Below are 12,928 nucleotides of genomic sequence, written 5' to 3'. Positions count from 1 at the left end.
TCATCTTCTTTTGAAACAGATTGATTAACATGAAATACCTCTATTGGCTTGTTTTCACTAGACAAGTCATGAAACAGACTTAACCTGGAAGAGTATGTTCCGTTGACCTTTTGAAGGATTGTTGAACAATAGACATTCATGATTAGGTCCAACTTTTTCAAAGCGTTCTGCTCTGCAGGAGCATCCCTGTCGAGTGAATTGAAGTTGGCCTTCCTCTTTTCAATCATAGGAAATAGAAGAATTCCCATGATGTTAACCACCACCATATCTTTTATTTTAAGGGCTTCAGGGACCTCATTAGTTTTGGCTCATTTTAGGACTCTCTTCTCAGTCCTTATAAGATTCCTCCATTCTTCTACAATTTTCTTCTTCGAGATCATCTCTTCAAACTAAGTGGATAATCTGTAGTTCACCCAATTATCGAAGATATCGATCTTCTCAGTGGCCTTCATTTCCACTTCTTCCATCACAAGATTGACAATACAACTTGCTTCAGAAATCTTCTCTAAAGATTTTATAGAAATTGCCTTTCCTTTTTTAGGAACCACATTTGGTTTAGGTTTAGGATTAGGCAGGGGTTCGCAGATAGTAATGTCAGGAGCTCCCCTTGATGATCTCATAATTTGAAAAGGGGACAAGGGCTTTGGAAAGGCCCCTTCCGGGAGTTCAAACACAACACCCTTTCCCATAACATTGGGTTTGACAACAATTGGCTCAACATTCGGAGGACGAGCCTATTTAGATGGAAGAGCAACCACATGAATTAGAGCAATAACCTACTCTATTTCAAGAGTACTCACATCGTTACTAGTACCCTCAAGCTCCACTAATTCTTTTAGGGAGGGAAGATGACACAAATTTGTCAATATTTTCAATATTCGGACCAACTGGCTCAACAATTGGCCCTTCAGCTTGTTCCATTATAGGAACATCTATAATAGGCACTGAGGCTAGAGGAGAAGAAGAAGTTACCTTAATAGACTTCTTAGACGGCTTAGACGCCCTAGGCGCCTTAGATGCTTTAGACGCCTTAGATGCCTTATACAGATCAGCATCAGGACGGGCAGACTTAGCCGATTTCTTCAACGGGCTAGGCGATAGAGAAAGAGACTGAAGGGGAATAACCATAAGAGGAGAAAGATCTGGTCATATCCTAGAGTCAACTACTCCAGAATCCTTCTTTTGAGAGCTATTTTGGCTATTCGTGCTTGCTACAGTCTCCATCACCGATTTAGTTCTTTTCGCCCTGTAGACTGAATGGAAGCAGCCTATCGCTTAGATAGAGTGACTGATTGGCCACCTATTTGTTGGCTTGATGAGCCAGAAATTGTATCCTTCAAGAACTTCATCCTCGCAAGAGTACTCTTCACAGAAAAACTGTTGAATATGTGACTCGGGTTAATAGCATTACCCTCGCCTATAGACACACCCAAATGTTTCATAAATCAACCGAGTTGGGCTGAGAAACCCACACTCTCCTTGTTTCTTGAGTAAACCAACTGACATAGATTAGAATATAATGTAGATGCCAAGTTTATTTTCATACCTTTATAGATGGCCGCCATGTAGTTGAAGCATTCTTGGCTGTACAGGTCGAACAAACATGCTTTGCCTTGAAGAGCCTTCACCACTATATTGTTCAAAAGACTAAAATGCAGTTTTGGGGCCTTATTCTTCCCATTTAGCCTGATTGATGAACCATCATTGGAGAAAACAATCTTCACCTCCGAGATGGTTTCCGCTTGAAATGGTAGATTGAAGGTGTGACCCTCCAATTGAAGTTCCAGAAACTCAGCATAGGTAGAATCATTGAAAGAGATGGGCGTTTCATTGACAATCGCCGTAATAGAATCTCCAACCATGTTCTCCGTCTTGAAAAACTCCCTGACTTCTTTCTCGTAGAATATGAATGGTTCGCCAAGGTACTTTCGAAGACCGAAATACTCCAGAGACCGGAACATATCGACAACGTCTTGTTGATCAATGGTTTAGACCGATGCGAAATCCACCTGCAAGGTGTTGTGACCAAGAGTGATGGGTTTCTTGTTAGTCATTTTGAGAAAAGATAAAGAAGATGAACACGATTTCTTAAAGAGAAGTTAGAGAAAAACTAGGGTTCTTGAGAAACTTGTGAGCGTAAAATCTTCAAACACATGCACGATGTCCTAACAGAATCCGAAAGTTCACATGTCTTAACCGTCACTTTTGACAAAGAGGGCCCACCAATTAATGTTAGACGCCTTTTCCCAAAGGTATTCATTGTTAAATGGGTTTAAACCAATAATAATTTAATATTTAAGGGTATGTTAGTCAGTTTCCCTGACATTGAAAGACATGCGTCTTCAAGTCGTCAATAAATGACTACTTTAGTGTTTGAGCGGGAAAATTAGATGATCGTTCGTGAAGACAACTGTCCTCAATTAGTCTGAATATGAAGCGTCTATTTCACATGTAGTTAGACGTGTCCTTTGCTTCTACATTCTGGCATCTAAGTTGAGTAGACGTCTATTAGACGCATTAGTTTATTAGACGCAGACGTCTAATCACGCTTATCTTATAGAGGTTTAAACGTCTATTAGACGTAGATGTCTAATTACGTATGGACAACACATATTAGACGTGTTTCTGGTTAGATGTTAGTGTCTATCTACGCAAGTCTTATAAACGTCTAAACGTCTATTAGACTTCGACGTCGAACCGCGCAGGTTTTAAACCAAGACAATCCATCTCAGAAATATAGACTGTGTAAACAGATGTATGTCTAAGTACTTGCTTTTCTTTTAGACATACTCGTCTAATAGCCCGATTAAAAATTTCGTCTGCGTTCATCTGTTTAAACAACTTAAACATTAAATTTCCCCCTCATTTTATGCATATTTACAAAATGAATAAATGAATATTTTAAGGTCTTTAAGACCAAAATTATTTTTAAGGAAGAAACACTTAGTCTGTGGAAATGGAAAATATTCCACTTGTTGATCTTCTGCAAGATGTTCTCAAATGAATGTTCTCCACTTTTCTTCCATGCAACTACCCTATACCACCTACACGAAAATGTATTTACATATTTCGGTACCCACATTCACTTGGGTCCTCGTTCAATCAGTCCCTTTGAGATCCATATTTGAGTTATCTTGATGAATTTCTCATTTTATGTAGTGATAAGTGCGTATGATTTAGGCTTATCATACATCTTTCTACTAGTCGTTGATCCCTTAACTTTAGACGATAATTTTCTTTTAAAACTCTTTGACTTCCTGTCAGGTTTTGATATGCCAGACTTGTTGGCCGCTTCTAACCTAGGTTTCAGCTAGCTAACAGTTGGAGGAATATAAGTTATCTCATCCTTTAAAGTTAAATCCTCACAAATTGGATTAGTTCCAGTATCAGTTAAAATTCCTTTGATAAAACTTATTGGCTTAAGCTTGTCAGTTGCTGAGTTTAACTTCGTATAGGACTTGCCTGAGTCATCACTGTCAATACTAGACCGGATTTGCATCCAGCAAGCCTCAACAAACTAATCTGATACTTGACAGCTTCTCCAGACCTTATCCATGAATTGAAAATATAGGTTAAACGTTGGTTTTCAGAAGAAAGAGTTTGAATCTTTTCCTTGAGCGTCTCATTCTCAGATGAGAGCTCATTCATATTTTCAAAAACTTTTGGATCGGAGTTTTGAGAAGAAGTTTGTTCATCATTTTCAAATTTTGAACTTGTTTCATTTTGAGATTCTAATAGCTTTTTATACTCCGAGACCATGTCATTTAGTGCAACCACTAATTCATCTCGTGAAATTTTTTCAAAAGAGAAATCAGATACCTCATATTTCTCTAAATCTTCCTCATCTCTTTCCATAAAGCAAGCAAACTCTTCATCATCACTATCGTTGGATGATGAATAATCTGAGTCACTTTGCATCCACATGGCCTTGCTATCAGCCGCCATGAGGTCCTTCATCTCATTTTCATTGTCTTTCTTCTTCTCATCACGTTTCGGCTTCCTGCACTCCGACTTGTAATGACCTAGAATATCACAGTTAGAACACTTAATGTTAGCCTTAAATTTAGCTTTCTCATCATTGATATTATATGAAGAACATGAGTTAGGGTTGTTCTTCTTTCTCATCCACATAGCCCTAAAATTTTGCTTGCACCGTTCACCTAAATTACTTTCATTCCCAAATCCCCCCTCTCTCTTTTATTCCTAAACTCACGCTCTCTTCTCCCTTCCTCCATCTTCCCGATTCTTCCTCTCTTTACTCTTTCTTCTCCATTTCTCTATCTTCACGATTCTTCCTCTAAAGAGACTTTTAGAGAGACTGTAATATAAAAGAGAGTGAGAGCCTCCACAACCAAATCATCGTACTGGTTGTTCTTCTTGAGCTGTTGAATTTCTCAGAGATTGATCCTCGATTGAGGAGCTAAGCAATTTGTGTTTGATATTATGAACATTGAATGAGATGTTTTTGTTGTTTGTTGATATGTGTGTCTCTTTTGTGCCTTTATGTATAAAAAAGAAAAATGTATTAGCTTTATGGAAGGTGTAGACTTTCTTTGAGTGAACATAATCTGCATTCATAAACTTTACCAACAACGTCATAGTCTTTCCAATCCTGAAAAACATGTTTGGGTTTTAGCCTTTTGTGTTTCCTAATTTCAATTCAAAATCGTATGCAATTATATCTCCTCTATAAGAGTTTCCAACTCAAAAGCACCATTGAAAGGATGGATCGACGCCGCCCAACATCATTAAAACCAAACCTTTTCTTTTTTTGATCAGGGTTTAGTGAAAATCAAAGATGGGAGATTAACTCCTTATTGGTGTATGTATTTTTGGTAATCAAAAAAATAAAATAGTAGATATTATAGTTTTACATGAGTAAATGCATTATATATATAAATCAGATGTTAGATCTTATAAACTTTAGTTTTTTTGGAAAAAATGATGAATGTGTGTACTAGTAGATGAAGTATATGAAGATATGTCCTCGTTAACTTGTTTAGGGTAATCATCGATAGAGTTGTTGATTGTGATTTCTTGAATTTTCGTCATATTAATACTTTATCTACCATTATTATCATGATTACCTTCCTGAATGACATAACCAAATGGTTGATACTTTGTTCGTGAATGAAAACTTCTCAGGTAAGCCAAGCTATCTTCCCGAATTTATGAAGCTTTGGAAAGAGCAAGGCTTCAAACAATGAATATGTGGCTGCAAACAATATTGAGAAAGCCAACATTATAGTTGGCAATCAAGTTGAAGGTGATAGTCAACCGTAAGATGATTGAAAGTCCGCAAGATGATTGAGAACTCTCGTTTTGTAAGGTTTAGCATTTGTGATGAATATATTCTAGATATTCAATTTCAATTGTTTGTAATTTTTAAATAATGTTTATGATTGAATGAATATTTGTTATGTTTAAATTATGTGATGGTATGTATTTTTTTTATTTTTAAATAATATTATGGTTATATGTGTTGTTGGTGAAATATACTTTATATTATGTTTTCAGATATTATTTATTAGTAAAATTTAATTTTAATTAATAAAATTTAATTTTCGAGTTTGCGAGTTCGAGCTCGAGTAGCTCGAATTGGCATCGAGTCGAGTTCGAGTATAAAGTTTCATACTCGATCGAGTTTAAGTTCGAGTATTTATAATGTAATTTGAGTCGAGCTTAAGTAGTATGGTTCTCGGCTCGACTCGACTCGTTTACACCCCTAGTTGAAACATATCAGGAACAACTCCTAGTATAATTTTTAAGTAAGTGGTACTATACTTTCTTGAGTTGGGTATGTAAGTAGTGGTATCTTTTTTTGTGTAAGTGGAGACTCCTCTACTATAGAAACACGCAGTGTTGACATAGTGCGACTTGAAATCAACTGTGATAAATAGATACCCACATCCTTATATTGTTCAATAAGAACAAGGGGAGGATTTCGCATACGCGGAACATCATACTTTACTTGAAGCACTAAATCATATGTAGATTTTGAAATTAAGTATATCATAGATTATTTCAATTAATTCGAAAAATGTAGTATTTTTGGGTAAATTCAAAGTTTTGCATTAATTTGCATCAAAAGACCTTGTACCATCAACAATTTTCCACTCTTCATTATACAAAACGAATAATTCAGCTGCAATTGAAAACAATGAATAGATAAATATTACTATTAGAATGAGGTGTCATGCAATTGAAGTCATGCAATTATTCATTATTAATGGTATGGTCGTGACACGATCGGGCCGTCGCGAGAAGAGCGTGTTGTCGCGAGACGCAATCATACCATTGAAGTCATGCAATTATTCATTAAAAATGGTGTCGTCGCGAGACGATCGTGCCGTCAAGAGACGCGACCATACCATTGTGAATTGTTTTTTATAAATTGTATGGTCGCGTCTCGCGACGGCACGATCGTCTCGCGACGGAACGATTGTCTCGACACCATACCATTTTTAACGAACTATACAAACAACAAACATTGGTCGAGGAAGAAGAGTACCAGTTGCCACCATCGTACACGTGCTCATGCTTGTGTCGTCGTCGTTCTCCGTTCGTCATGGTTGTCCGTCGCCGTTCACTATTTAGGTTTTCGTTTAGAGAGAATGAGGAGAATATCGGGTAGAGAGAGATGGAAGAGAAGATAGAAATGAAAAAAATGGCGAAATTATATTAAATAGTAAGAGTATTCTAGACATTTTATAGGTCGTCGCGTCGCGTAACGTGATGCAGCGTCGCGGGGTAATTTCGTCCGAAAATAGTTAGTGATCATTTGCGCAATTTTTATTAAGCGGTGGTCACCAGTGCATTAAGTCACTTATTATGGTCATTTCATCAAATTTACTCAATTAGGCAATCAAATACAATTACAAACTAAAACTAAGAATATAGACAATTATGTATTAAAGAATTACTTGGATTAGAAATTGAGATTGCAAAGGTTAGGAGACCTCACAAATCTCCAAAGGTTCTTTATAGATATAGAAGAAGTGATGTAGAAGTGTTTGTAACAACTATATATGGAAGCTTTGTCTAGTTGAAGATCTTCTTACGAGTTGATTTTGTTGATGAAGTCATCAGTTATTTAGAGTTATCTAGAGTAGTTGAGGATTATTTTTCATTATATATCAAGTAGGCTTAAAAAGAAGACATGGAAAATAGAGCACTTATAGAAGGAGAAGTAGTTGCTTACAGATGACCTTGCTGTAGAAGATGAACTGCTCGCTGGAGTTTATCTTTTCGGATCTTTCTTTCTCTCGAATTGCCAAAGAGAGGATCTCAAATGTGACTCTCTCACTAGGATTTAAGGAAATTATTCTAAGATCCAACTAATCTAGTAAGGATTTTCTACTCCCATTTTTTACCTGCTTTCCTGTTCCTATCACAAGTGAGGGGCAAAACGGTCCATAAAAAAATACCTCAAGGTAAGGGACATGTCAGTTTCACTTGTTAGCGTCTTACTTAGTCGAACGGGGTGCGTCTGGGGCTTGAACAGGGTTTTAGTTGAGTGAACTGAGTAGGTAACTCATCCAACTGCATTCTTCAATTTGACTTTTTAAAGTTCAACCTCCTTTTAGTTTTATCTTTATCCAACTTGTTTGGACAGAAACTTGGTCAAGGTCTTATAATTAGCTCATGATGAATTAGAGGTTGGGATTGGTACATTTGGAAAGGTGTGTCTCTTAGCTAGTTTCACAGTTTAATGAATCTTCCAACCCATTTACTTCGTCTTACCTCTTTCAGAACTCTTTGATAGAGATAGGTTGTAGCTCCTTCCATCTTCAATTAAATGAAAGTTGCCCATTTTAGCAATACTTCTGTACAGGCGACCTCACGTGGGTTGTGGGTCGAACTGGGTGACATGCTTGGTGTCAAACGAAAGGTAAGAGGCAGACCATTCCAGTGGTGGGTCATGAACCCAAATTGGTTCATTGGATACAAAGTTATGACCAAATGAATAGAGTTTATCTCCATTCCATTTAGCTGTTAGGACTTGAATTATGAAGATGTATCCTGTTGTGCTTGATGGTTGGAGACCTTCAACTAAATTTGGAAAATTGATAGTGGTGACATTTTAAAGGTATATATGTTTTTTTTTTGAAAAAACGACTTAGTGTCATTTCATTAAAAATTCCTAAAATTGGGAAAAAAACCACGAGTTTAAGAGATAATTCTAGACAGGCCTAGAAAAATTTTGAAGTCGTAACATTCTGAGTAAAAACTAAAAAGCTGAAAACGTAAATGAATTATCTGATTACAATGTTTTCAATTCTAGTGAGTTTAAAAAACGGTAAATTCCAGTTCCTACAGATATTCCAGGTCTGCTTCGTGCTTGTAATTTTTTTCCACGTTCCCGCGAGGGCACTGAAATCCGATACAATATCTTTCCATAACTCTCCAACGCTCCTGCGCAAATGTATAGATGTTAGCTTGTACGAAGTAGTCCATTAATATTAAAACTTAGTTATGGAGTTTGCAATTGAGATGACCTACTAAAATACAACATTTTAGCAGCTACATCTAACTAATATAAAAGTTTAATGTCTAAATATTTGTTTTGAAGATGAATAATAAAATGGTGGCATATATGTATATCTAAATCAAACTTAACATTTACATGTTTGGTTAGACGTGAAATGGAAATATTGATGCAAATTTTGTTACTTGAAAATATTAATTAAATAATTACATTTTAAAATTAAATATCTCTTAAGACAAAAGATATGAAGACTAGATATCATAATGCATCCTCAACTATTAATCTTAAAAAATTAAGTTTACAGTGTTATTTCATTTTAATATACTTCATGTTATTGTCTTGTCAATACTTTAATTATTTTAAATCTTTAATTTATAATCAATACTACTGAAATTCAAATTAAACCAATCACTTGCAATATATTTTACTACACTAATACAACTTCTTTCTCTTTTCTTGTTTTTATTTTTTGTTTAAAAAACTACTACGTATCAACAAATTCCAAATAAATGCTAAAAAAAACACAGAACATTATAAATACAAATGCACCAAATAAAGGATTACAATACCAAGCTAGACTAGTTCTTTCAACTTCAAACAACAATATTAGAACGAATGTGGCGTAAAAGCACGGGAACTAAAACATCAGGAGAGCTTAGTTGTGGAAGATGACCATCTGTCGACATAACTTCAACAATGTTATTCGAACCCAAATTCTGATGAAGGTATTCCGAAATCACAACTGGCACAGCCAAATCCTTAACGCTTTGGATGATATGACAAGGAACTGTGACATGAGGAAGGAGTTGTCGGTAATCGCTATAGAAGATAGTTTGAGCTATGCTTAGAGCAATATCTGGCCTCATGTTGAAAAGGGTTCGACTGAATTCCTGCACCGACATTGATTCCATGTCGCCGCCAACTGCTAGTGGCGCGAACCCTGCGCACCACGCCTTGTAGTTCGATTGCATAGCCTCGAATAATTGGTCCAAATCTTCTTGATCAAATCCTCCAAAGTAGTCTACATCATTCAAGTACCTGGAATATTATTGAAATCAATGTGTTAATTACACTTTAATAATACTAGCTAATCCAATCTTTGGGTTAATTAGTTTAAATATTTGGACTACAGTTTAGGGACAGATCTAGGATTTCGAATTGGGGTGGGTTTAAAAAAAATTTAGGGTGGACTTAAAATAATAATGAGAAAAATTTGAAAAAAACAAGTATATAAAAGTAAGTTTTATTATTTTTTTAATAATTAGATAAAAAAAACAATGAATTATATTAAATTTTTTCAAAAATTAAGGGTAATTTCATATTTCTACCGTAAAAAAAAAATTAATTTTTTTTTTTTCGGGTTGAGATTCAGCACACCCGAGCCCCTATATAGATTGGTCCCTGCTACCGTTTGAATCTCTGACTATTTTAGGTGGCATGATTGATCAGGTGTTTAATAAGCAATATTGATATTGTTGTATGATGAATGATTATTTGTATAGTTTGCAATTTGAGGACCATTTTCTTAATAGAATCAGTAAATAAAAAATATTCCTGGTCAAAACTTGTACTTGTTTGATGTTGCTTATAATTTGGGTTTAATCCAAATAAACAACAGAATATATATATTCAATTATCATACCCTTCTTAAAATAAAAATACTCAAAACATTATGTATTATTTTTATAATATTAAATATTATTGGCCAAGATATCACTGATAAACCAAATAATATTTTTTTTAAATGATAATATTTTCTATTGATCAACAATATTTTATGGTAACCGAAAATAGAAAGAATAAAATGAATAATCAATTACATGTCATGTATTATAATAAGTTTAAAACAATAATCCCTTAATGTTAAAAGTGAAAGTTATAACTATAAAGTTATGACTCTAGGTTATGTTAGTTCTACCAGATAAAAAAACCAATGAATCACTTCAATTATTAAATAAAATAATTAGAAATCTTTTGCATACTATCAGATAATTTATTAATTTTTTAAAAAAAACAGACATTATTTAATTGTATATTAAAGCTAATGATAATATGTTACTTAATTACATCATTTATACCAATTCGCATTATATTATATGGCACAAATAAAGTGTTTATAATCTATTATAACTCCAAAAAAATATTTTATATTATTATTAGAAGCCATTTATTTAGCAACTCTCCTAAGCATCATTAACAATTTCAGAAAAAAACTTATCCTGAAAGTAAAGATAGCATGTTTAAAAAATATATTTTGTTACTTTATCATAAACACTTAAAATTATTAAAATAAAACATTTTTTTAATATTTAGCATAAAAAAGTGATTGAACTAATTCAAATTATACCAAAAAAAAATTATTTTGCAATAATTTTCGGATTACACTCTAATGCCGAACCTATATGTACATCAAATTAAAATACTCATTTGTTATTTGACAAAATATGTAATAATGATAAGTTTGAAAACAGTAGAAATTGAGTTTAAATGGATAAATATTATTAAATTTATTAATATATATTTAATTAAATTAAATTAAATTAAATTCTACAATATTATTTAAATTTATTATTTCAATAAGTTATTAAAAAAATCAAACAAATTTAAAACTTTTGTTTTTGTACATTCCGAATTAGACCAATATATATTATTTCTAGATTCTAGATCAAATAAGGCCTCAATTCATGTCTAGCTACTTAAATTTGATTTTCACCATTTAAAAATTATAATCATAGTTATATAACATAAAAATAATAAAGCACCCAAAGATATTTTTATTTTAACATATTTTTCTTTAAAAAGAAAAGAAAAAAAGAAAGCCTGCCGGATAGACAAAGTCTAACCTTGGAGAGCCGGAGAGCATGATGAGCTTATTGAAGAGGTCAGGACGGCTGACGGAGGCGATGACACCAATCATAGCCGAAACAGAATGGCCGACATAAATGCAAGATTCAATCTTCAACTCTTCTAATATAGCAAGTAGATCATAAGCATATCCTTCTAGACTACCGTACCGGCCAAAATCAAAGTAATCTGGATTGGTGGTGCCGGCGCCCATCTTATCGAACAGAACCACCTTATAATCCTCAACTAAATGAGGAATCAGGTGTTTCCAGCACGATTGGTCTGTTCCGAAGCCATGGCAGAGTACTACTGTTTGCTCGCCGGACCCAATAATCTTCACGTTATGTGCTTCTTCCACTATACCCATATTCCGACTTGCTGAATTACGAAGAAGGCGGCGGCGGCGGTGGTGTTTGAGCTTCTGGTTCTTTCCGATCGATCTTGTTTTTATTCGCGCGGTGGCGTGGACTTTAATTTGGTGGTTGGGTATTGGTCGAGGACAATGAAATGGAGACAGCTTGGACGAGGTCTTAAGTGCGTTAGATCACCACCACATATATAGTGCTCAATTCTTGTCATCTTGATAAGATTATTATTGTAAATATATATTTATATATTTCAATAGATAGAGACAAAGATGTAAATAAAACAGTATTTTTTTGAAATTCATCTATAGTGAAAAAGCTAAAAAAATAACAATACATTCTAATAAGAAAAATGATTGGGAACAACTTTTAAGTAGGATTCGTATAGCGAAAGTGACATCGCTGTTATACGAAAGTGACTTTGCTGTTATACAAAAGAGACCTACCTCGTTGTTATACAAAAGGGACGAGGTCTCTTTTGTATAACAGCGATGTCACTTTCGTATAAAAGCGGGGTTATTTTCGCTGTACGAGTCGCTCCCAAAGTAGTGCTCCCTATCATTTCCTCTTTTAATAATAGTAAGTAAAAGAAAAAAAAAACTTAAAAAATCTAATACAAAGTCAAAATTATAGCTAGAACATTAAATCAATATTGTAGAATATGACTTTTTTTAATTCTTTTTCTATAGTAGTAATTGAATACAAACAACTCTAAATCAATTAATCTTTTCTTTGTAAAACTTTAATTTATTTGATCTACACTTTTTTTTTAACTTCTCCAGCAAATTCTTCAATATGGTCATCATAATGTCTTCTCATCTATTCTTTGTCCTTGATTCCACAAGAGGTGGAAATCTTGGTTCTTAATATTGTCATTAATTTTACTTATATAATAATGTGATTAAGTTACTAAATTAATTCTCATTTTGTGATTATCTTAGGGATTCGCTGCCCGAGTGATCTTCTTCGCACTTCTTTCATCAACTTATTATCCAAAATTGTGCTGTGTTTTGTTTCTCTTATTCGATAAAAGTTAGGGTTCTCTAGTTCTTCACATCTCTCCCACTAAAAACAAACTAGACCGATAATCTGGGAGTGGCAAGTCAAATTAATAGGTTATCTTTATCATCATCTTCGTTCATCAAGAAATTCTTAGCTCAATAAGCAACGGCTTGTCATCCTAATTTGGGACATTGGATGGGATAATCCTCATGGAAATTTTCTATCGTGT

General features: G+C 34.1%; 1 protein-coding gene across 1 annotated transcript; it reads right to left on the bottom strand.

The window, feature by feature from the left end:
* Nucleotides 1-8,992: 8,992 nt before the first annotated feature.
* Nucleotides 8,993-11,721, bottom strand: LOC124914770 (probable esterase KAI2). Its single transcript, XM_047455378.1, has 2 exons — nucleotides 11,332-11,721; nucleotides 8,993-9,526 (listed from the first exon to the last, which is right to left on the bottom strand). Exons 1-2 carry the CDS (start codon nucleotides 11,697-11,699, stop codon nucleotides 9,082-9,084), a joined length of 813 nt encoding a protein of 270 aa, XP_047311334.1. The 5' UTR covers nucleotides 11,700-11,721; the 3' UTR covers nucleotides 8,993-9,081.
* Nucleotides 11,722-12,928: the final 1,207 nt, after the last annotated feature.

This window comes from Impatiens glandulifera, chromosome 9 (genome assembly GCF_907164915.1).
Source record: "Impatiens glandulifera chromosome 9, dImpGla2.1, whole genome shotgun sequence".
Lineage (NCBI taxonomy): Eukaryota > Viridiplantae > Streptophyta > Magnoliopsida > Ericales > Balsaminaceae > Impatiens > Impatiens glandulifera.
The sequence above is the reverse complement of the archived record's forward strand: the minus strand, read 5'-3'. Positions and strand labels throughout refer to the sequence as shown.

Excerpts from the sequence above, each read along its gene's own strand:
- LOC124914770 (XM_047455378.1), bottom strand. The coding sequence starts at position 11,699 with ATGGGTATAGTGGAAGAAGCACATAACGTGAAGATTATTGGGTCCGGC. Across the intron at positions 9,527-11,331 it reads ATGCTCTCCGGCTCTCCAAG|GTACTTGAATGATGTAGACT; the intron begins GTTAGACTTTGT and ends ATAATATTCCAG.